The sequence below is a fragment of the Centroberyx gerrardi genome, chromosome 20, assembly GCF_048128805.1.
Source record: "Centroberyx gerrardi isolate f3 chromosome 20, fCenGer3.hap1.cur.20231027, whole genome shotgun sequence".
Taxonomy (NCBI): domain Eukaryota; kingdom Metazoa; phylum Chordata; class Actinopteri; order Beryciformes; family Berycidae; genus Centroberyx; species Centroberyx gerrardi.
Genome location: NC_136016.1, coordinates 7,812,501 through 7,838,027, shown reverse-complemented (window position 1 = coordinate 7,838,027; position 25,527 = coordinate 7,812,501). Strand labels below are relative to the sequence as shown.

General features: G+C 43.2%; 3 protein-coding genes across 4 annotated transcripts in view; 2 read left to right on the top strand and 1 right to left on the bottom strand.

Moving 5' to 3' along the window:
• anapc16 (anaphase promoting complex subunit 16) overlaps positions 1-25,527 on the bottom strand; it is a 126,522-nt gene that overhangs the window by 1,074 nt on the left and 99,921 nt on the right. The window contains exons 2-3 of one of the 2 annotated variants that reach the window (XM_071907679.2): positions 766-830; positions 299-448 (exon numbers count right to left, since the gene is read on the bottom strand). In XM_071907679.2, coding sequence (XP_071763780.1) covers positions 299-440 — 142 coding nt within the window. In that variant the 5' untranslated portion in view covers positions 441-448; positions 766-830. Of the gene's footprint in view, positions 1-298; positions 449-765; positions 905-25,527 lie in introns of those variants that run through there. The other variant, XM_078290613.1, reaches the window with a different exon arrangement.
• Positions 979-11,463, top strand: ascc1 (activating signal cointegrator 1 complex subunit 1). The gene is made up of 10 exons (XM_071907678.2): positions 979-1,231; positions 1,420-1,522; positions 1,652-1,749; positions 1,874-2,052; positions 2,179-2,312; positions 3,111-3,230; positions 3,408-3,532; positions 4,238-4,311; positions 5,165-5,299; positions 10,657-11,463. The coding sequence occupies exons 1-9, from the start codon at positions 1,117-1,119 to the stop codon at positions 5,279-5,281; spliced, it is 1,065 nt and encodes a 354-aa protein (XP_071763779.2). The 5' UTR covers positions 979-1,116; the 3' UTR covers positions 5,282-5,299; positions 10,657-11,463.
• LOC139918454 (testican-2) overlaps positions 12,937-25,527 on the top strand; it is a 30,500-nt gene continuing 17,909 nt past the window's right edge. The window contains exons 1-2 of the mRNA XM_078290914.1: positions 12,937-13,080; positions 14,302-14,568. Coding sequence (XP_078147040.1) covers positions 12,937-13,080; positions 14,302-14,568 — 411 coding nt within the window. The remainder of the gene's footprint in view (positions 13,081-14,301; positions 14,569-25,527) is intronic.

The following is a 25,527-nucleotide window of genomic DNA, read 5'->3' as shown; positions in this document are numbered from 1 at the left end:
GCTGGGTCAAGCAAAACATTTGAAGATACTAAGGGGAAAATGTTTACTTATGTTGAATTTAGACACTTGTGCACAGTGGATGATTTGGGCGGAGGAAGGGAGTTCAGTTAAGGCAAAGAGGACAGAAGCCTTGTGATGCTACTTTATTTGAAGAAGAAAAAAAACAGTGTAGAACTATTACTTAGCAGCATCAGTTTACAGCTTTTCAACATAACATCCCCTGCCTTGTTTAGAGAGAGAGAGAGAGAGAGAGAGAGAGAGAGAGACGACTTCACCTGTATGATATAACTTATCTTACCTTCCATCATTTCACCTGCGCCTTTTGGATATGTATAAAGGACTTTCCTGGGGGGGATGAGCTCTGAAGCGCTGAACCCAGACCCGGTGACAGAGCTGCCACTCACCCCTCCCGCAGAGGAGGACGAGGAGGACGCTGCCATTGTGTTAGCTGTAATAAACACAAACACATAACACCACACATTGTTAAACATAATGTGTGGGTGACTAACGTTGTATAAAGTTATGGTTTTTATATACATTAAGCAAGCTGTTTAGCTAGCCTACAAAGGCTAACGTTAACTTAGCCAGCTAACAGCTAACATTAACGTAAAATCCCGATAGCAAGCTAACAACTACTAACTACTGGGTTGTTAGCAAGCAAGCTAGTTAGCTATCTAGCTGACCGACCTATGGAATAACCCAGTTCGTTAACGTTACTATCTACAATATGGCATGAACTAATCTATTTTCTAGCATCATACCTACCGTCGGTATCCCGGGTGTTCTATATCAAAGGCACTTTAATCGACGCACTTGATACTGTTGTTTACCTAGATGTGTTACTATCGATTTACGACTATGACCGCATTTTACGTTTAACGCAATAGCTTTGCTACCTCAGCTGTTACACTAATCGCGATTGTTTGAGCGGAACGTCATTCGCATGCTGGTCGTTCCTTCTCTTTTACAAATCCACACATTTTACGTTACGGCAAGAAGCCATTGGGTGTCGCAAAGCGAGGAAATGGAAATGTTAAACTCAACTGCATGAGCAACTAAACATTTTTCTCGCTTAACTAACTAGCTAGCTAGCCATTTATTTAGGTGACTCTCAGTATGGACATTTTACGTCCAGCTCTTATAAATATAAATGGGAGAGTATATCGACGAAATCTCATAAAGGAAGAACATTTTGAAGAAGAGGAAGATTTTTCATACGTGGGACCACCAGGTAACTTGCCACCCTGTCAGTGTGATAGCTAGTTATGTGTATTTGAAGTCACAATACTGTCAGGCTGTAGTAGGCAGTGTGTCCTCAGTCTCCATCCTCATACACACACACACACACACACACACACTGAATATAGGCTAGAGGGAGATGAGTTAATGACAACAATCTGTGTGGTTTCCCATGTTCAGAAAGTGAAGAGCTCGCAGCAGATGAAGCCTGTGATAGCCACCGCATTGAACAGACTGATAAAGGATTCCGCTGTGCCATCGATGTCCCAAGTGTTCTTTACAAGTGAGTTATCAATAAAATGGCCATGTGATACTTGTTCTGTCTTGCTTGAGTTGATATGCAACAGAGGCTTTCTTTTATTCTGAGCAGCAGTATGTGTGATGTCTGTCTGTTTGCTTGTTTGTTCTGCAGATACATCATTGGGAAGAAAGGAGAGACACGCAGACGTCTGGAGTCAGACACAAAGACATCTATCAGCATTCCTAAACCTGGAGTGGAGGGGCAGATTGGTGAGGATTTAGAGCAAATCTAGCACCTACACACACACACACACACACACAGTTCTTGTCTGTGGGCACATCAGATAGTATGAAACCAAACATTTGCACTCAACTTTCTCCCTCCATCTGACAGTTATCACAGGTTCCCATAGGTCTGCGGTCTCCTCTGCAGTCACGCGGGTCGAGGTCCTAATCGAGAGTTTCCGGAGAAAGCAGCCATTCACCCACTTTCTGTCGTTTGCTCTCAACGATCCCCAAATTCAAGAGGGATTCCTGAGATTTAAAGAAAAGGTCCTGGAGCAGTGCTCACAGGTATAAGGAAAGACGATTATGAATGGTAAAAAGAGGGCAGCAGCAGCCATGTATTGTTTGAGAACACCGTATATCCAAAGCGGAGTTCAACACTGCATTCACAGATTGTTGTCATGTGTTGCACAGGATCACGGAGTGGAGGGAAGCATCTTTCAGAACCCTGCCAAGCTTCACCTGACAGTCGGCACCCTGGCTCTGTTAAATGACCTGGAAGTGACAAAAGCATGTGAACACCTCCAGGAGTGTCAACACTTCATCAGGTAGGTGGCACACAAGGTTATTATATTAAACTAAAACTAAGTGTACTAAGTGCGAATACTAGGTGTTAAAAAAAAACAAAAATATGTGAAATGATTTTAGTTTTTGTCTTTTTGTTTATGGGCCGGATAATGACGGTGGATTTTGGGCAGAAACCTTTTGGCTATTTTTGCTGAATGCTAATGCTGTTTGTATTACACAATATCTGTTGCAAACATATACAAAATGTTCTGAACCTCTATCATTATACCTTTTAAAAATTCCACCCAGTGTTTCCTCTGTAATTTTATGCAGCTGTGTGGCTTGGGGGGATAATTCTAGTTTTGTCCCATATCTGTCACTGTTTGGGTTTAAGTTATGTCTCAATTTGAGGTTTATGGTGCTAAAATGTTTTTTTAATCATAATAAAATCATTACTTCCAAAACATTTGGACTACTCTAGTTTTAGTTTTAGATGATATAAAACTAAATTACAATGCCAATTTTAATCTCACATTTTCTCTAGCGGTGGTGGGAACTTCCTCGCTGTGGTGACGAACCACTGCTAAATAAGTGCAGAGAAAACACTGATACCGCCCTGCCAAAAATACCAAAACTAGAACTGAAGCAAAATAAAATAAGACTGTACTTTGTTGGAAAGACTAAAACTAAACTAACACAACCGATCCTATACTGAAAACAAACTAAAACTAAACTGAAATTGAAATGGAAAAAATGCAAAACAATGATAACTCTGGTGCTTCTTTGCTTCTTTAGTTTGCCTCAAGTCTGACAAAGCTGTGGTTAATATCTGCCATCAGGGACATGACAGAAGGAAAGCCTTTGCCCTTGGAGGTGACGGGTATAGAGTACATGAACGATGACCCTGCCATGGTGGACGTCCTGTATGCCAAGGTCAATGTGAAAGACAAGTCTGACACGTAAGTTTAACACCAACAGCTCCTGTTGCCAACAACGGAACAAGTTTACAAAGTTGATACCTCACTTTTTTTGGATTTACTACAGTTTCATCCTGCTTGTTGAGTTTGTGTGTATTTATTTATTCTTCCATCGTATCACTGACGGCACGTTGAAATGAAAATGTGCCTGTGCTTCAGGCTGCAGGTGATTGCAGACCGGCTGGTGGAGCACTTTGTCTCAGCGGGGTGGATGGTCAGGGAGTGGGACAGAGTGAAGCTGCACGGCACCGTGATGAACACTCTGTTCAGGAAGGATTCCACAGGTGAAGACGGTGCCAACACGAATGCACTGAGCATCTCTGCGTGAGGCTTTTGGAAAAACAAAGTTGTTGATCCGCTCTGATTACACTGGTGTCACTCCAAAAAAAAGTTGCTGCACTGAACCTAATTGCCAATGTCCCCTTACTATCTGTTGGCTCGGGTTGGAGCTGCAGTGACGGAAGAGCCGAATTCTGAACAATTACAACAACAAATTCTAGAAGGGAGGCATCAGGCAGCTAACTCCCTGTTTGGCCACAACTCTGTTTACGTGCAGCAGACAGTGTGCTTTCCAAGTACTCCGACAATGGCTTCATTCATTTTGGCCATGGATCAAGTCCAGCCCCAGTTCTCAAACATGAGTTTATACTGGGCTGCCCAACAACACAGCGCGAAGGAGGGGCCGGTTCAGGGCTGACCATGTTTACCAGTATGTGAACAAGGGCTGTTAAAATTCAGCTGGTGTTTTTTTCTACTCACTCGGTCTCTGTTGACTTCATGAAAATAAACTGTGGTATGAATGTTACAAATTAAATTACTCTGACTCGCACTTTGCTCATAGCTCCCGAAATAGTGGCAAGTAAACAGGTTTATTTTATCAGGAGATAAGCTATCAGTCCTCAATCTCAGAGCTCCAGCACAGATAACGTGTCATTTATTTTGTTCTGTGTTAACTGTGTTTACTCTGGTATTTTTCCCTTGTTTTCCAGGTGAAGACACGGGCAGTGCAGGAAGACAACCCATGAAAGAAAGAGAGGCTTTCGATGCCAGAAACATATTAAAGGTCAGAGGAAATCTACCTCAAGTACTGCTAAGACACAAACATCCAGATATCTGCTCACTCCTTCACACTGCTGTTAATACTAGATGTAAAAAAAAATCCTACTTGAGAATTTATTATTGTTTTGGCTACAAGCCAGATGAAAACTGTTTTTCTAACTGTGCAGACCTTTGTGACAGAAATACTATTTGATTTGTAAATGCAGAAAGATTTAGAATGTGGTGTTTAACGGCATATTGATTAACCCTATTATTTTGGGTCAGTTGGCTCTCTTGTGCACATCTGCCAAAAACTGAAGACAGGAACGAGAAGACTCCCATCTAAATACAGCAGGAGGAGGAGGAGAGCTTTCAAAATTTGCCAAGAAAAGCTTATATTCTATACGAGTCAGTAGACCTTACATGCTTTCTCAGAACCGGCCCATGAAATCTTCAGAGTGTGATCGCTCAGTGAATGACGACTGAAATGTGACACCGACATTACACTGTAGACGAGGCACTGAAATTCACCTCTCCTTCCCCTCTGGAGCCGAGCGTGGCTGAAATGACACGAATCCTTCTTGATTATTTCCACTGAAAATGACACAAGAGCACCTACCAAATGTTCAGTTGTGTGTAACCATGGTAACACCATATTTGTGAGCGACAGCTCATCATTTTGTTATTTTCCTTTTTTTTCATGCACACTTGTTTGTGTACTGAGAATAACAAGTGGAGCCTGCTCTGAAATCACAATGCTGACTTTTCCAAAACATGCAGTGGTTTTAACTACTTTCTCTGTTATGGGGAGAAGGGTCCAGTCTAATACTTCTAGCATCTTTTCAAGGCTCTGCTGTCTCTTTGTTCTATCATTACAGAACTTTGGTGCTTATCATTTTGGAGGGTTTGACATGAACGCTATCCAGCTGTCCCAGAGATATTCCACAGACTGCAGCGGCTACTACACTTCTGCTGGCAGCATCAGCTTCTCATGACCATCTACATTCACTGAGGTGGGGAATGAGACAATGCTCATCTGAGTTTCCAGCTCTACAGACTGTAGAGGCAGTCTGGATGCTGTTGTCCAGTAGGTGGCAGCATTAGTTTTTCATTGGAGAGGAGACGTTAAAATAACTGCATTTGAACCTTTTTTATCCTCCAAAACCCCCTGGGAACATGCTGTGTGGGAAAATAAAATGATCAGAGCACCGCATGATTGAAATTTCAGACGAAAGCTCATTCAAAAGATGAAACTTGCATGCGCACACATTCTGAAATGCTTTAGGCAGTCGAATTTCTGTTATATTTTACACTCCAGAGAATTGGTTCTCTGTTAGGGATCCTGAGCCAGGCAACATCAAAGTGAATGGCACAAAACAAAACACACTTAAATAGAATAGGCAATCAAAAGAAAATAAACAAAACAAAAATCAAGAAAGAATTTCCATTTAAAAAAACACAAACACTTCACTCTCTGCCCTTAAATCACCTCTGATCTTAATTTTGAAAACTTAATAAGTGAGTCTGTTTTCATAATTTCTTAATAATTAATTTCTTATTTGCTAAATGCACATTTGCCTCATTCCTTTGTGACCTGGGGGATCTTCATAGCTGGACACACTTTTGCAAGTTTGGGAGTTTGTTGTTCACTTTAGAAAGATTTTACTTAGGGTGGCAATTTCTGTAGAACAGCTTTACTCGGAGGGCAATGCTGTTCTCTCCGAGCAAGAGATGATCAACTATCTTACAGCCTGTTGTGAAATCATGCATGTGAAATCCATCACCCGTGAAAAAGCAAAGGCAGGAGCACCTGCATGCATATAGATTATGTCCCCAGAGTGCATTGCCTTGTGAAACAAGGGCATTCTAATAATTAGGTGTAATGATTAGCATATATTTTTGTAATGTCTTTTATGCCTATTCAGTAGACTGGTTGATTAGGAAGTTTGAAGTTGATCTATTTTGAGGTTTGATACAAGACCTGTGAGTATTCCTACCGTTTTCTGAATAATTCAAGGAGGCTACCTCTACCTGAAGGCCTCTTCTCCGCTGTCAACCATGACAGGAGAGAATTCTTCTCATCAAAATTTCCACACCGGTCCTCAGCCAAGTGCAAGCCTGTGGCTGCTCTGTTTGGAGTGAGTCAAAATTTTACTGACAGATGGCAAGACCAAGGATTTCACAACATGACCCAGCAAATATGGGAGAGTCCTAGTAATAGGAGGTACGATAAAACAAGATTGTATAGGACTAGAATGCTTTACTCTTGAAACAATCCGGTTGAAATTTTCAGACTGAGCTGGTCTTAGTCTCATGTATTGGCTTGACAAGTAAAACCCAAGTATTACCCATTTCCCTTCGTCTCACTGCCTCATGAATGTGTTAATGCCTTAGCGACATGATTTATTACACCAGTATAATTTTTTTTTTGCAGTTTTTTATCATCCGTGCCCTTCCCACACTGTCCGCAACCTTGTTCCCGCTCCCGCCTGTCGAATCTGTCAGTGAATACAGTCATTGGACTTACAGACTGGCCTCTCACTCTCGCCGTCACAGCTCTCTCCGCTCGGCTCCTCCGGGTGCCCTGCCGCACCCTCCCTCAGCGGGTGATGCCCGCTGCTTGGCATGCAGGAGGGCGATCGCCGGGTGGCCCGAAGTTACGCCGGCGGGAGCTGAGGGCACTTTTTGTCTGTCAGCTCCTCCTTCCCGGCCTGCCCGCCCTCCCATTTCGGTGCCGTGATTTTTTTTTTTCCCCCTATGTTCCCGGAGTCTTGTCAACAGAAGCCATTAGACAGGGATATGCAAATTTCATCATCGGGAAACAGCCAGCCATCCATGCATTGATTGTGGCGCTGTCTCTGGATGTAGAATTTATCTTTCAGACCTAGGAAAAGGGCCTAATCAGCCACTCCCCGGCTCCTGAGAGCACGCTTGTTAGTGTGTCAGGCCTACACATATAACATCACACTCAGGTAGCGGACACAATGAGCAGCATTCTGGGAATTGCCAATATTTCTAGTCGTAAGCGCGCGGAGAGAGGGGGATCATTTGCAAGTTAATGAAATTCAATGAGATTGTGCATTCTTGTTCCTTTTGGCAGGGACATGATTAAGGATGCACCGGGCAGATGCCTCCAATAATGGATGTGCTCAAAACACATGTGAAGGAACATACGTTATACACATGGAGAGACAGTGACACCAGCAGATTTCAGAAGGGGGATTACATGTTCATTTGGATGGCCATGTGTGTGTGTTTTGTTGCATATCTGTAACAAGTAGGACTGAACAAGATATGCGTTTTAGCAGAACACTCCACTTTACACTCTACTTTTCATAAAGATGACCGTACTCATTATCCAGAAGATTTTGTGGAACTACTGGCACAGATCCTTTGTGTTCCCGCAGCCTTACGCATAGTAAAATGACTTTATTTGACTCTGGACAAGACTGCGTCCCTCTGTGTGTTTGCGTGGGCCGGCCTGAGCCCGGCGCGACACACATCTTTATTGGTCCCCGCTGCATCTCTCAGCCTAATTAGTCAGCTCTTTGCTTCCTGCAGTGGGAAGTTCCAACCTGACCCTTGAGGTTTGGAGACGCGCATGTATCCCTTTCAATAAGCCTGATAAATGAGACCTCACTGCCAGTTTGTGTTCCCACAGACCTATTTCCTGTATGGATTTTTACCGTGAATCCATCCCACCCACCCACCCCACCCCCCACCCCCATTTCTGAAGATTTAACAAGAGGCAGCCGCTGCGCGTTAATTAAAAAAGTTAAACAGCTCTGTTATCTTCGCAGGCATTTCAAAGTGAAGCATGTGTGTGCGTGTGCATACATGTGCTTGTGTACATGCACCATATGAGTCATAGGCTAGATGTTTATGCGTTTCATGCTATGATGCGTCTCCATGGAGAAGGCAGGTTCACTTCCTGCTGGTTATGTTTACCAGATTTGCTGAGAGGGAGAACAAGCCTATACAGTGTATAATCAGCTGATAAGAAATTATTGAATTAAATTAATTAAATTATTTTCCAATGTTGAGAGGGCAGAAGGAAATCGAAATCACAGTGATTTTGAAAGAAGTGAATGCAGAGCAATCACTTAGATGAGCCTACATCACTCCAAGAAGTGCGGAATAGAAAAGATTGAAGCCTTTAATCAAAGCTTATATTAAACCCTTCAATAATTGGAATTCATATCAAGTTTGGTAACTGAAGCTTGTTCATCTTGAAAGTCACATGTGCTATCTCCACCAAATATTGTTTAGGCCTGTATCCAATTTGCATATTTAATTTCATGCCAGTTTTTAAAACTAGCCTTTTATCCAAAGACTGTTTGAAATGGGCCTCACTTTATCAATGTCAGACTCTTCAACACATGTTGGACATTGATATTCAATACCACACCGTGCAATTTTTCATAGTGTAATTAGAAATCAAGCTTTCATTGAGGAGGGCTGGATAAATCTCGCAACATCTACGGAGAAAAAGATGATGCTTGACAGACATGTGACCTTTAAGACAGTAGATATGTGTGATTTACATGCTTAGAGTGGCTTAGGCACACGTGAAATCGATTAAGCGGTTAATTACTTTTTAAGGTCAGGGGAACTTTTTTTTTCCCCCACCGCATGTCCTTTAAACCGCTAATGGTGAGTGGGTTCATTTAGCAGAACGATGCGTAGAATATTTTAAACCGAGCCCGATTAACCGCCTGCGTGGATTCAGGAAAAGAATGAACTTGAAAGGAAGCAAACACTAAAATGACGCTTTATCAGGTACATTTGACACTCCCGCTGCCGTGCTGTTCCCTTAACAAGCTTGAATGGTAAGATTGTTTTCTTAGTAGGTCGTTGGATTGCTCAAAAACATCCATCCATGAGGAGTTAGAGAGGTGCTCTGCAAACAATTCTGGGTAGACAGCGGTGAAATCTTTCAAATTGGATATTGTTAGCGGTGAAATATGACAGCGCACCTTCCTTTTTTATCAGCATTGTTCCCTTATGTTTGATGTGACTCTCCAGTTGAGTGTCATTGGCGTTTGCGTTTCACACTAATCACTCTGTCTCTAATGGGCATGAAAGGCCTTGACGGACAGCCAAGGCGAGACTATTTGAAATGTCTAATCTATGCCTCCAGTGAGGAGGCATGTGATCCCTGCAGCAGCTTTTTATCATTCACAGCGCTCAGTCTAGAGCCTACCTGCAGCTGTCCATGTCTGTTTACTGCTGGATCCATTCACACAGGGAGGAGCGGCACAAGCCGTGTGTGTTTGAACAGCAGTTAGCCACTCAGAGCTGCTGTCGCCTTTTGTGTACTGTTTGCACAATCAGGGGTTGAAAAGGTGGAGGACACACACACACACCCACACTCTGATTCAGGTGGAAGGTGCAGTAATGGAAAGCCATTGCTGTAAACACTTGTAGGCTCTCTATAGGAAGCGTTTATTAGCTAAATAAATCCCTTTCCTGACTTTCATTCTAGTTTTTCATCTCTTCCCTTCGCCCACACTGAAGTAGTGCAGTGTGAAATCCATTCATGCGTACTTGTATGTAGGATGAAACCCAGGGGGATTTGTCACTTATAGTACTGTAGGTATCAGCTTCATAATAGCAACTCTTAAAATAAATCACCCATTGAGACTGAGCATTGCCAGAGTTTGGAGTGGAATATTAGTCAGCTTCTATTGTTCACTTTTAATTGAAAAGGTGCTGCACCCTCTCCCGTCCCTGCTGTGGCCGCCCGCACTGCAAAATAGCAGCTACTTGCTAGGCAAGAGCAAAATGCTGTCAGACTGCTCCCAACTAACTTTGCACTTTTAATAGCTGTGTGACCCAGTTTGAATCCAATTGAATTAAATCTATACACATTTATAGCAACCCCACTTACAGCTGTAAGTCACTTGGGATTACTTACTAAATGCCTCCCAATGAGGCTTATTCTCTCCTTAACTATCAAAATAGCTTCTTTTGAGGGTTCTCCTATCCAAGAACCTGCTTTCACGCTGCATATTTTTCATTTACATTGTACAGTAGCATCACCTCCCAAAGCCAGTATTGCTTAATGAGCAGGCATCAGTATGTATGCGGCTGGCGTTATGGAACAAATAGCTGAGGATAGCATGCTGCTGTTTTGATATCAGTATATGATCATAGAGCATAAGAGCACCATTTGTTTTTGTTTATGTCTGATGTATTCAAGCCATCTTTGTAAATTACAGTTTGTGCCTGACTGATCCAACATTTGCTGCCCTTATGTGAGTGTTGCCATATGAACTGCTTGCATTTTAGTGAGGATGCAGTATGCTTTTAGTTAGAGCACCGTGATTAATAATTGACATGGCTGTTATGTTGTTATTATGTGTTGCAGGTCACAGATGAACATGGAGGCACGATGAAAGGTGTGGCCGGCTGCTGAAGGAACTCCATGCTCTCTCAGTCCGTCAGATGAGCCACAGTCCATAGGAGCCTCTGTGCATCGTCACCATCATGGAGGACGCTCCTCACTTCCAGTTCAACCGAGTGTACAAGCACAGCGCAAAACACGTTTCCATGAAGGTGTTCAGCCGATGTGCTCATGCGACCTTGATTTGTGGTGGATAACAAAACAAAGTGCTGTAGTATCACTCACTGCTGAATCTTTTGTTGAAATCAAACAAAATAGAATTGCATATGTTTGGGTTGTATTTGCCCCCCTTAGCGACATGAGATGCCACATTTTGACAGTCTGTTGAAATCTTGCAAGAATAAATAAATTTGCAAAGCAGCCACCCTTGGCCTGTTGCAATTAATTGTTGTGTACTAAGAATTTCTGAGGCAATCCTTACGGAGTCGTTATATCATGCGACAATATGCATAGCCATGATAAGGAACAAAGCTCGTGTCTGGCATTATGAGCTGCGCTGTGCATATTTGTAAGACAGAAGGGGACTTGCTGTATTTACATTTGTAGATGGCAAATATTTACTGATAAGCAACCCTGTAAATTTTGCTGCATGCAGTTTTGCCAGTCTGGTGTTATTCAAATGAAGTGTTCCTCCCCTCAACTCCTTTTGTGTAAACTGATTACGCTTTGTGAACAGGAGAGATAAGTTTTATCAATCTCCTGCCTATAGAGGAACAAGGGGAGCTGGATGACATCAGTTAATCCCTTTACAATTAAAGGCGCTCTTCCACAGCTCAGCTCACAGGCCTGATATTTATAAGTGTGTGTGTGTGCTGGTTCCTTGCTTAAAATTAGTGCTACCTACTTATCACTTGAATCTCCTGGATATGTGCTGGCATACAAGGTATGGTCCAAATAAAATCAACACCAGCATAAACATGCCACCATATTAACTCCTACCTTAGTCATGAGATGGATTTCCATACTTTTAACCCTAACTGGTGTCCTTTCTTTCCAGCCAGAGGCACCGGCTGCTCTTTTCAGTTGCTTCAGAAGCTGCCTTTGTGGCCTAATGTGATATTATTTTGCATTTTTGCTTTATTAGAGACAGTAGAGAGAGACAGCGGGACGCGATAAAGCTCCCATGCCGGACTTGAACCCAGGCCATCACAGGTACATGACAGGTGCCTCGGGCAAACGGAGCCACCAGGACGACCTCTGCTGTAATTTGAATCACAAATGTCAGTGAAGTGATCGCCTCTGTTTCGCGGTTGGAGCGGAATCTGCGGAGAAGACAACACCCCCTATCAGCGAGGCACAAATGGTTGCACATCGCTTTGCAAAGGATGACAGTGTCACTATCAATTTGTCTAGGCTCCCTCCATAACCAGATATAATTCCAGTTGAACGTTTATGAGGGTTTTTTTTTTTTAAATGGCATCTGAGGCTGTTTTTCCACCACTGTCATAAAGATGGAGAGGCGAGATGATTAACACGGTGCAAATGATCGCTCAGTGTTTTGAGAACGGTGACAGGGACATTATCTGTTTGTCAAGGCCTTCTCCATAACTGGATATGATCCAAGTTGAGTGTTTACGAGGGGTCCTGAAATGGCATCTTAGGCTTTTTTTTTCTGCTGCTGTTATAAAGATGGAGGGGCCAGATGACTGCTGCGGTCATACTGGTAAAGACTGATGTTGATCTCTATGTGAATTCAATCACAAAAGTACCAAAGAACCAAAAGAAAGCAAAAAGAAAAGAACCAAAACCATGCCAGAAAATGTTTTTTTTTTGCCCGTATCTCATATAAGAAAGAAAAATAGCCTTACTGTGCTTACTAGTTTGACTTCCTACCACTACCACTTCAGCTGGATTCGAAGAGGCGGTCTCAGCCTCATAAGAGCCTTTTTCAGTTACAGAGGTTATTTGAGTCTATATAGACTACAGGAGGCTGGTTCTCACCCCTAAAACCCTTGTCAAACCCACTAAACAAGATGAAGCATTCAAAGCTCCTCATCAACACTTGTGTTTTCCACTTCTTGTTGCCGTTCTCTTCCCTCAGGGGACTGCCTCTGCTGCTGCTCAGGGATGATGTTCCCCCAATAGCATCTTAGCACTCGAACAAGCTTTAAAAGCCAATGGGGCAGAGATGAACATAGCGTTAAAATGCTTTTGAACAACCCAGGCCAACTGCGTGACGGTTAGTCTGCAGCACATTCACCCTGATCACGACATGACTGACGATAACCCCTTAATTAACACATCATGTCCGGGAGCCGCACGCTGTTGACGTGCACAGCTGGCTGTCGCTGCAGGACGTTCCTCCCACTGCCCTTCCCAGTCCCGGAGCTCTGCAGATTCAGGAAAGTCTGCATCTGCCACATCAAGCGTTTTGATGCCAGTGTCAGAGTCAGTTTGGCCAGCTAAGCAGCATCACAGGCATGCGATACCGCCCCTGGCTACTCGGCCTCGGCCAATATCGGTAACCTTAAACCCAAATGAATCCGAGCGGAGCATTGGATTATGGGGATGGAATAGAGAGGCAGCGGCAGCAGGAGAGAGGGCAGGGGGTTGTTGAGGGGGCAGCAGGAGTGGGTTTGGGGAAAACAAAGAGGATTTGATGCAGCACAGGTCACAGCTTCGCAAGTGCAAAATCACTCACAGCAGCAGCTATTACACATTGCATATTTAATGCTAATGAAGCACAAGCTGTAAAAAAAAAAGAGTGTTACTGGCAGCATAATGTTTCATGTGAGGGAGTCCCACATAGATACACCATAGAACCCATGATAAAGGATCGCCCCAGGAGAAGATTTTTGTTGTCTCTCTCCTCTAGGAGGGGAGATAAGTGGAGAGAGTGAAACCTCTGATCAGAATTGCAATTCTTATGCATTCTCTCCCAGCGCTTACTTCTACTGAACGAATTAAGAGTGGAATTGAACTAATTTGAGCTAAATTGAACCTCATTTGCCCAGGGACCCGTTGGGAGCCCTTTTAACGACCCCTAGCAGGCCGTGGAGCCCAGTTTGGGAACCACTGTGTTTGGGTATGGGTTCAATTGCAGCAATCTCTGCTATCTTTATTGATGACTAGAGCCACACTTTTTAAACCATCTCTCTTTTTCTCTCTCAATTCAATTTCAATCCAATCAAATGTGCGTTATTGGCATGAATATTAGATGAACAGTACTGCCAAAGCTTCTAAATACAATTGAATTTAAAAGAAAAAGAAAAGTTAAATCATTAGTACAACTATAAACATCTGTTCCACTTGTATGACTCTGTGTGTGTGTGTGTGTGTGTGTGTGTGTGTGTGTGTGTGTGTGTGCCTGTGTTGCAGCTAGTTAATGAGGGATCTGGGTTGCTGTGTATTCATTGCTATGACTATCAGGCTTTCTATGTGTATGGGACTGTGTTTGCTCACAAATAGAATAAAATTTAAAAAAAAAAAAGCCAAGCAGAAACATTGAAATAATGAAACCAAGGAAGCAAAAATAAATGATTAGTGTATGCTGTAATCTCTCTAAACTCACTCACTCGCTCACTCTCTCTCTCTCTCTGTCTCTCTCTCTCTCTCTTTCTCTCCCTCCCTCCCTCCTCCCTCTCTCCTCTCTCTCTCATTCCCATTCAGTCTGTTGTAGCAGCAGCGGCGGCAGCAGCAGTCTTGTATCTGGATCTTTGGCCGGAGGACAGCAGGATACAGCCCAGACCGCTGAACAACATGGTCGTTGTGAGGAATCTCGCCTGCTTCTTCTTGCTGGTCGGCGTCTCGCTGCAGGTAGATGTGAAAAGTGGCAAAGAAGGAGAAAAACCGGGGAATTTCATGGAAGATGAGCAATGGCTGTCAACCATCTCCCAGTACAGCCGTAAGATCAAACACTGGAATCGCTTCCGAGACGTGAGTGGTTTATTCTGGTATCATTTGAGAAGCATATCGTATCTTATCGAGAGCGCTGTTTTCACCGGGGGCTGAGCGGGCTGTGGTTGTTGAAATGCCGCCTGTAAAGGTAACGGGCTTGTTTTCTCAGGTAATTTTGCGCACAGTTAACTGTCGCTCTGAAGTGCACACACACATGCAGTGTAACACCTTTCTGTAAAAAGAAACATTTCAGAAGAAGGAAATAACACTGGATAATAGGTTTTTGGATTATATGTCGGTCCAGATAAATTGGTGTTGGTCCGCGTGCGTGTGTGCGCGCGCGTGCTATGAAATGATTGATAATAGTAAGAAAATCAGCCCACACGATTTTTTTTCTTTCATCTTTGGCAAGATGCGTTTTTTTCCTGTCCTACTCTATTTGTTGATGGATATCGACTGCCCTTGGATTGGTCGATATGCCAAATACCAGTTTTACTACAGATAAAATCGAGTTTTTAAATGAATTTTAATGGGTAAGTTGGCACTTCATCAGTTTTATATCTATGAAATGGCCACTAGACCAACCACAGAGACTGAATAAAACACAACTCAAAGGAAATCTATAACATTAGTAAGGATTAGTTTAACTCTCAAAAGCCATTTCCAAGCTCCTTGTGGGCAACTTTGATATTCTGAGCAGCGTCTGTATTCACTGATCAATACCAATTGATCTGCTAGCACTGCCATTGCAAAGCCTATAAAATGTACGCTCACAGTGGTGGATCATTTAGGGGGCCCAAGGCTTTTGAAATGAAAAACCACATAGCAAAACATCAATTGTGTTTTCTCTAAATCACAAATATTAAGTATGGGAGCAAACTCCTCCTGCTCCCATGTGGATTTGTTATCCAGACAGGCCCCTGGGCTGCAAAAGAACAGCTTTGTTTATTCTTTTCAGCCATGCGAGCCGCTCCGTTCACTCTCTCCTGTCATGGTCCAGAACACAAACAACTAGAGGACAGGTGGAGGGAAGGCGGCGAGCGCGGTTATGGGTCAGGAGGCTGTGACGCTGGGCGTGGCACGCTGGTTACAGTAGTGATGGCTCCCCGGAGCCCAAGGACAGAACACATGGCATGAAACACGACGCTCCAGATCTCAGAGGGGGAGCTGGCTGGCAGCGGCTCTAATCCCAGCCTCCACCTTGACAAGCGGACGGTCATTTGATCTCATTGCCAAGAAATGCCACCTCAGACAGAAACTCTCATCAGTATTATAAGGCGTGCAGGCATGTGGAGCCCTGGACCCTGAAAGCTCATTTGTAATTGGATTGTAAATTTGCACTCTCATACAAATTTGAATACTGAATGTGAATACTATGTTTACACGTTGTACACTGAGTAATTTCTGGTGTCGTTTGCCTGGTGTTACACTGACAGAGCAGATGTACAATGTCCTCCACCATGGACATTGTGCATCTGCTCTGTCTATAGGTGCAGAGGGGCCCATACAGCAGGCTTGCCCTGGGGCCTTTAGCAGGACAATCAGGGCATGGAGATGGCACACTGAGCGTGCCCAGTACAGACCCACACTTCTCCCCACAGCTCTGTCCTGGGAAGATTTCCATAACATTGGGTAGGCCTACGCATTTGATTTCACTGCAGTTTGTGTTTACTTGCATCTGAAATCTTGACTTCTTTATGTAGATCAAACAATAGCACTGCATGATACAGTGCTGCGGCTTTGTGTATAGGATTTGCATGCTTGGTCTGCGAATGGAGGACTTGGATATGCAGTGGTCCATATCTGAGACTTTCAAAGTCAATTTTTACAGTAAAATTGACACTTTGGACCAGAAGTACGGTGGCACAAAACAAATTAACAAAATAGAACACAAATTACCCACTCACAAAACAAATCAACATTTGACAAAGCAAATTACCAAAATAGAAAACAAAGTAACAAATCACAAAACACAACCGCACTTCATAAAATGGAGAGGGTAGTTACAAGCTTTCTCACTGCTGATTGGACAGGACTTAAGTGTTAAACGGTGGTGTCCTGAGTCATGCTGCTTTGTTTACAAGTTTTGGTCCATTGCTCCTAGATGCCTATAGTTAGCTTTGAACTAAAATGAGCGAGGCAACGAATGACGAGATGGCAATAATTCAGGCAGATTTTATGAGACATTCATATGATGTCATCAGTGATATGCTTTCGACTTTGACATGACGACATTAATTGCTAACACTTATTTCCTGTCCAATCAGCACTGAGAAACCTAGTGCCTACCCTTTTCATTTTATGAAAAGTGTTTTGTGATTTGTTTCATGAAACGCTGTTGTGTTTTTGTGATTTGTTGTTTATTATTGTTTTCTATTACTTTGTTTTGTGATGTGGCAATTTGATCCTTTGTTTTGTGAAATTGTATGTTTTCTGATTTTGTAATTTGATTTTAGTTTTGTTAATTTGTTTTGTAAAGTGCGGTTTGTGTTTTGCAATTCCAGGCCACCGTACATCTGGGTACCTGCTGAATATATCTACCTGGTGACAGTTGCTACCAGCCTTTCTTTAAGCATGATTAGTTATCTGTTTCTTAGACAAATATGTAACAACATTGCTAAGATAACTGGTAAACAAATATTCAAATGGGATGTTTAGATTTGGTTCACCATCAATCTAAAGTGATATGGTTTTGATGGAGATTTACAAATGTGGAAACCGTATACTCTGCCAGTGTGGTTCTCCTGCTTAGCCCTGTCTCTCCATGCTTATCTTCAGGCACCTCATCAAAATATCAAGAGGATTGTTGGACCACGGCACATAATGTGATGTGATAGCTGAGGGAGAGAGCCAGCAGCTACTTTTAACCGGCGTGCTGCTCCTCAGATAAGACTATTCTCTGATGCATTGGGCAGTGAGATCCGGCATCTGAAATGTGCAGGGGTCATATTTGTTTACTAGTTGTCTTGGCAAACAGGTGGTGTGAAAACCGCGAGCAGGACTCAAAACATATTGCAACTGAACATCAAAGAAAGCAAATCAGTATGTGGGCTTCAGAAACACGGAGATGGCGGTTTGACTGATCTGAGTGGTAGTTAAATTGGACTAGAGTACGTATGATTATCCAACATGGAGGCATAATGAGGAAATGTTGAAAGGAAGAACAATAAGACCAACAGCTGCTGAGGCAGGAGGTGTCAGTATAATCCACAGCAGGTTACAGGGTGTTATACAAGCCCCATTATGACTGGCATTACAGTTGAAGCTGTCATCATAGCACATTGCAAATGTCAAGACATCAAATCACACATTGAAGAATCCCCCGCATTCACACTGACACAAAGCGATGATGGGAACGCGCGCACGTCGTCCCGCTGTTACCAGAGACAAAGCGGGCCAACAGGTTGGTTACAAATGCACAGTCCACCAATTAAGCTTGCTTCCCTTGCCAGTAATTAGTTGATTGCGTCCTCCTGAATGATAATACACTCATTAGTTAAGGAATGAGCAAGCTTCACGCGTCTCGCTCGAAGATATGCCTCTGTTTCGGTCCCAAGTTCCACTTTGCATTCTGGTGCGTTTGGATGGATGCAGCGGCCGGCTCAGTGTGAGCTCAGGCCAGCGCTGAGATGAACAATACTGCGCTGTTCATTCATGGCCAGATTTTCTCATCTCTCTTAGCAGTGCAAAGAAGGAGCTCATTAAAGAGCAGTGCAGCCTTTCAACCAACCACAGAGGGCTGCTAAGGTTTGCACCTGCTATACTGCCAGCTACATTTTTAATGAGGGAAAATTGCTACATCCTTTTCAGGCAAATGGCTCCTCGGTTCCTTTGCTTGTTAAGATTAGCGCAGAGTGAGGCAGAGACGGGAGTGATGATCAGCCTGGTCGCCTAGGAATTAATTTGATTTAGGACAGTGATAAATAGAATAATTAGATAACAATGAGTGGTTCCTTAAATTTTACTCAAGTCGCTCCTGGTGAGTGCTCAATTACTAAAATCCACATCTTTAATATCTTAGAAAAAATATTTGAGAAAAGGCAGAAAGAGAAAAGAGTCTATAGTGTGCAAATATGTACATATATTTGTTTTAAGTAATTAACCTAATGCTTCATGCACATATGGATCAGAGTCAGTATTTATCTGACCTACATGAGATGGTGAAGGCCCGGTCACTGATCCTAGATCAGCACTAGTACTCTGTGAGAGGTCTTTGGTAAATTCAAGGCCAGGGTTCACTCTGTCTTTCTGTACATGAACAGTGAACATGATGCTGGAGCAAGGTAAGTGACACTGAGCTCCCTTACTTAGCTCAAAGCCAAGCTGCCAGCTGTGGGTTTTTCTGCTCCTGTCATTGGCCTCAGCCATTTATTAGCCTCCCACAGGATTTATGCTCCAGCGCTAACAGCCAGTGTAATTAGGGATATGAAAAATTGGGAAAATTAGATGAAGAGGACATTATGCAATTCTAGAAAATATGATAATAAAGCCTGTTTCCAATTTAATAGCGAATGACAGCGCGGAGGTTGAAAATATAGATCGGAGAAGCTATAAGAATTAAATGAGCCGATAGTTATCTATTTCCTCTACTTTCTAAATCTGAAGATCAGCCTATCAAATCAACCATCTGTGGAATTCTGCACATTGCACACTAATGAGACCAAAATGGCAGAACTGGTGGGAAGGGATGTTTTCTTGCTTTCTTGTCATTGCCATGGATGACCTTTTTTTTTTTTTTTTACCTTTATGGGAGGTGAATGTCAGGGGGATTTGCTGCGAGTGTTTGGACTCTTCAGATAGGATTCACAGAGGAACATCCTGCCGGCTTCCCTGGCTTCCCAAACACGAGCGTGGGTGACTCTTAATTGAGTGGAGAGGCTGTTTTATGCCGCTGCTCCCGTGGAAAAGCTTTGGATAGCGATTTATGCTTAGGAAACCATCGCGAGAAGCTCAAAGCCCGCCTTGAACAGCATGCAAACACTGGGAAAGCTTATTATAACCAGAGGCATGTTCCACAGCCCCGAGATTTATTATTCTCCAGATATTCAAAAGCGGATTCCTTTTCCCACTCTGGCTGAGTTCGAAGTGGCTAATTGTTGTGATAGGACAGTACATACAGAGCAACTTATTTCGTAATGGAGGTTGCCTGCTCCTGCTAAATCGGGATAAGTGTATTACCGCGCAGACTGGCACCAATGATAGCTCGAATTCCATCTTATTGAGCCCTGAACTTCTCTGTGAGCTGCTGAAATGTCGGGCTGAATAATTAGCTGTTCCAAGGTTCTTCCTCTGGCTCCATTGTTCATGCATTATTTATAGTGACATCTGCCTGAAAGTTGTCTCTGTACTGTTGAAGCTCCTCCATGCCTTCCTGCAGGCAGCGTGATAAATGCCGCCACTCTGTCTGCTTGTGTTTCTGTCTTCATTCGGCGGCCGGCGCGGCGGCACACCCAAGACTCGATCGATAATCCGCCTCTCTAATGAGCAAACTGACCCAGATCAGCGCTCGTTATGACTCGTTAATGTAAATTGATTGAACTTGGGATGCAGATTTCGCACAAACCGGCTGAGCCTCTTCCCACAGAAAAATGTTTTACACGACTGACTTCGGAGGTGAAGGATAGAAAACGATATGCACGGTTGCGAATAATATTGTAAAAAGACTTGATGATGAAACCCGGCGATTAGACATCCAACAATGGGTACTGACACCTGGCAATTCATATGCCTCTTCTACAATGACACCCCTATCTGTTTATCTGCAATGACCTTTGTTGTTATCGCTCACAAACACAAGGCCAAAATCTCATTTCATCCATCGCTGGGTAAACACTTTAGAATAGGCTTCACCTGGCGAAATCGTTCTCCTGCATCTCCAAGAACGCTATGGTCATGGGACCCGTTATTTCAGTGGAAATCATCAAACCTGCAAAAAGATCTTTGCAAACATAGCTATGCCCACATTTGCCAGGCGGGAATATATTGTGGCCGCACAAAGGGCCGTCCCTACCCTCTCTCATAGGCTTATTCAGGCATCGCCTCAGGTGCCCGTATATCTTTTGATAGATGTGTGTTTTGAGGCCACCATTATTGTTATGAATTCTCTCTGACCCAGCTGCACTAAACACATGGTCTGAGCAAATACAGCCACTTATGCCTTCCCTTATATTCCCTATGTTCAGCAACAATAGGTGTAATAATGCGAGGTGCTCAGGTTCAAATTGGCATTGATATATTCTTTGCTTTAGGCCACAAATCATTCATTCTTGAAACAGCAGGGCAAGTACTGTACAATTAGGCCAGCGACCAACAAAAACTTTTTAGGACGTGCTCTTGCCTGGGGAAAATGGGCCTTTCTCACCCTCTTCTGTGCGAGTTGGATTCTCGTGTCGGGTGAAATAGGTGCCTGTTCCTCTTCAACCCAGCTGTCCCAGAGCATGGAGCAAGAACCGCTCCGCTTTCATGCCTCCGCTCCGTATTAACTGTCAGAGCAAGAGGAGGTGTCAAGGACATGCTTTGGAAGGGACCGTGACCCTGTCTGTATACAAGCTGTATTTAGTATGTGTGGCATGTGGCGGATATACTTGTTGGAGTGTGTGTTTGTGTGGTGTGTGTGTGTGTGTAAGAGAGAGAGAGAGAGAGAAAGCTGGAGAGAGACTGTTAATTTGTCGAGTTGGCAGGGAAGTGGATACACACTACAAAGTCATATTGAAATGACCTTAATCAAGCAAATCGTATAGCAGGAATAGGGCAGAGAGCTAAAGCGCTAATAGCTTTTTTTCTCAGCTGAAAGAACCCGACAGAATCTCATTTATGTCTGATATAGTCCTTCCTAAAGCCATAACGTGGCATCCCAATGTGGCTCCCTGTTTTACTGTAATATTCCAGTGCCACTGCGGGAGATTAGCATTATCAGGAGCCACAACAATGCAATTTGTTCTCATTGCCACGGCAGACGGGGGGAATTAAATGTAATCAGCCAGCTAGCATATTTAACTTAGCTATCCCTGTGAGCTCTCTCATGAAGATCCCTGCGGCATTCAACTGGGATAGTTATCATCATTATCTTCTCTTAACCATGCCGCTAGTTTCTAAACTCAAATGTCTGACAGTTGTGAAAGGACTCTGTAGCTTCAAGTACACTTGTCAGTTGAGCCTAATTAATTTAGACAGCAGGCATATAGCTGTTAAAAATGGGAAAATGGCAGAAAGTTAATCAAACGCGCAGATAGATGGTGCCAAAATGATATTATAATCGTAGGTTTTAACCTTTATTTGGCCGTGGAAGGCTTGCTGAGCACATTATGCTCTTTGGTTGCACACATTCCCACCTGGAAGCTGAGCAGCTGTAGAGGAGCAGTTAGGGTTTAGGTGCATTGCTCAAGGGCATGGTGACCAGTGTTTGAGGAAGGGAAAGTGTTATTCATTCACTTCCCCGCACCCACACTTTTTGTCCTGGTATTTGAACAGGCAATCTTTGGTAACAACGGGACAAACAGTGTTTTAAAATGCCATGGATTTGTTTGGACCACAACAAGTATTTCAACCAAGCTGAGAGTGTCACCAAAATACTAAAGAAATGTTTGTCTAGTAACCAGGTGATATAGTATAATACAAAGTCTAACCTTTCATTAAAATCAGTCATTTGTCTGGAAAAGTACCACATTAAGTGTACATTTTCTAGGGACCTACTACTAGGCTACTGTTACTGCTAGTGCTGCTACTACTGCTGCTACTACTACTACTCTGCTACTACTCTACTACTGCTACTGCTACTGCTACTACTACTACTGCTACAGCTACTACTGCTACTACTACTACTACTGCTACTACTGCTACTACTACTACTGCTACTGCTACTACTACTACTACTACTGCTACTACTACTACTGCTACTACTGCTACAGCTACTACTGCTACTACTACTACTACTGCTATAGCTACTACTACTACTACTACTGCTACAGCTACTGCTACTACTACTGCTACTATTACTACTACTACTACTGCTATAGCTACTACTACTACTACTACTGCTACAGCTACTATACTGCTACTGCTACTGCTACTACTATACTGCTACTACTACTGTTGCTACTACTGCGACTACTGCTACTGCTGCTATAACTGCTGCTACTACTGCTACTACTACTGCTACTACTACTGTTGCTACTACTGCGACTACTGCTACTGCTGCTATAACTGCTGCTACTACTGCTACTACTACTGCTACTACTACTGTTGCTACTACTGCGACTACTGCTACTGCTGCTATAACTGCTACTACTACTGCTGCTACTACTGCTACTACTACTGTTGCTACTACTGCGACTACTGCTACTGCTGCTATTACTGCTGCTACTACTACTGCTATTACTGTTACTACTACTGCGACTACTACTGCTGCTACTACTGCTACTACTATAGTAGTAGTAGCAGTAGTAGTAGCAGTAGTATAGTAGTAGTAGCAGTATACTACTACTAGTACTGCTACTACTACTACTACTACTACTACTACTATACTGCTACTACTACTGCTACTGCTACTACTACTACTACTGCTACTACTACTACTACTATACTGCTGCTACTACTACTACTACTACTGCTACTACTATATATACTGCTGCTACTACTACTGCTACTACTACTACTACTACTATACTGCTACTACTACTACTACTGCTACTACTATATATACTGCTGCTACTACTACTACTATACTGCTACTACTATATATACTGCTACTACTACTACTGCTACTACTTTTACTACTACTGTAATAGTAGTCAATAAAAGTCAAAGTTATAATTGTTAAAATTGTCTGACTAACAACTAGTTTACATGAGAATACCACAATGAGAATAAAATAGGTAAAACAAACCCTGTCTGTAGAAACCAATGCTTTAGCTTTTGACTTCTGCTTTTTTGCTGTTTTCCCTAGATTAAATTAGGATTTATGAGAAGAGCAGGTTGCAGTTTTGCCCTGAAAACATCTGTTCAATTACTGAATATTTCAAAATCAATTATAACTGTGTAATAACAAATTCAAGAGGATGGCCACAGATAGCTTACATTCTTTGTAGGAGAACCTGCGAAACATTTTTTTTTTTTCAGGGGAAACAAAGTCAATTTGTTAGAGTGGATTGGATTGGAATTTATTTTCTTAGCCTCAGCCATATTGATTTAGGTTTCCCAGGTTACATATTAAGTATGCCAACACTTCACAACCAAACACATACCCCAAAATTTATGCTTATTCATTTATCTATGTATTTTGATACATTTTTGTGTCCGCAGATCAATACTAATGTGTCTAGCTATCCTCACCACGAAGCGAAAATATACTGGCATCAGGAATCTTCGTTTCTATAGAGCCTCGTTCTTCAGCTTGTCTTATTATGCTTTGTTTCTGCTAATATTGTATGCAGAAGCAGCGTGGCTCAGCACAGTGAAGACGGTCCTGCATAAGCTCTGAGCTCCCTGGGGCATCTGTGTGGAGCTCAACCTGAAGGCTCCCCCTCTTCGCTCTCTGCTTCCACATCTTTGTTTTGCAAATGGGGGAGGGAGCGATAAGATGCTGCAGAGACTCTGCCGTTCCGGGGTTCTGCTTGGCTCAGCAGTGGGGTCCAACGGAATCCATTTTTCTGCATCCGCGCCATCCTCCTCTCCAATTACTGCATCTCTCCGAGCATGCAACGCCTTGATCTGCTCTCGCAACTACGGAGTCTCCTCACATACGGCGGCGTGAGGCCGGCCACTGTTTGATGTGTCACTTCGCCGGTGATTGGGAGTCCGCCGCTAACATGGCTCCCTATGCATGAGAGAATGGAGGAGGCTCATTTCCCGTGATGCAACTTCCTGAAATGTGGTCTTATTAACCGATGGCAATAACTCCAGAGAAATGCCTTTTGTCAGATGGTCTTGATGTTTTCTGACTGTGTTTGAGGTTGAAAAGAGCCTCCCGCACTGAGATGAAGCCTTTCATGTGTGTCGCTCGCAGCTTTGTGCTCATAATCATTATGAGCGTGGCTCCAGAAGTGTATGTGTTTTATCTCACTACCTTACTACCTATAAAACAGCCAGTGACTTGATAGATAGTGTCATACCCAGTTAGTTAAATCATCTGCATTCTTAGGCAACAGCAAAACTCCCCCAGTCAGCCGGATTATTTCAGCATTAGGGAACGCTGTGCAAATGTTTCAGATGGATGCACGCTTGACAACTGGCTAGTTTGTGGTTCAGGAAGAGAGATATGCCCTTCACTGTGCCGAGATGGCTGCAGATTGTGCTAGGTACTGTACTGCATTGCAGGCAGGCGTCTTACCTTGTGAAACAACATGCGTCCTTAGCCTGCAGGCCACGGCACACTCCGGCTCAGATGATCAATTTGATCCAGCTCCGTGTTGCTGGGCTGCGTCTTAATCCCATAATGCTCTGCTAGTCTCTTGCAACTGAGATGCCTCGATATTTCTCTGTGTTTTTTTTTTTTTGTAATTTGGAACGTAATCAAAAATCTCATGCTTTTCATGCTTGTTTCATGTAGACGGTATGCAATCACCTTAAACAATCTGTAATGCAATCATAGATCGTGTCAGCTTCTATCATCGTGAGTATGGTGCAGTAAAGATGGACCTGTCACGGTTCCATAGCCGTATCAACCCCATGACTTGGTATGGGGGATGAAAGTGGATGGGAAAATAAGTCCTTAGTTGTTACCGTATGATTTCTGTTTCATGTTCAAGTGAAAATGCAATCCTTTACCATTCCGAACTCGATGGGCTTGGGCCGACAGATATAGAGCGCCGTTTGGAAACACTCTAATGCATTTGTAAGTGGTTCAAACTGTGGTGGGTCTGCGCCATTAGTGTCTCTCCCGCTTCTCCCTCTATCTCCGTCATTTCCAAACGCGGTGGGGTACAAACACAAGGAAACAGAGCAAGACATTACCTCCGCCATTCAGGCCTCAGCATGCCGAATCGGGGCGCCATAATGACA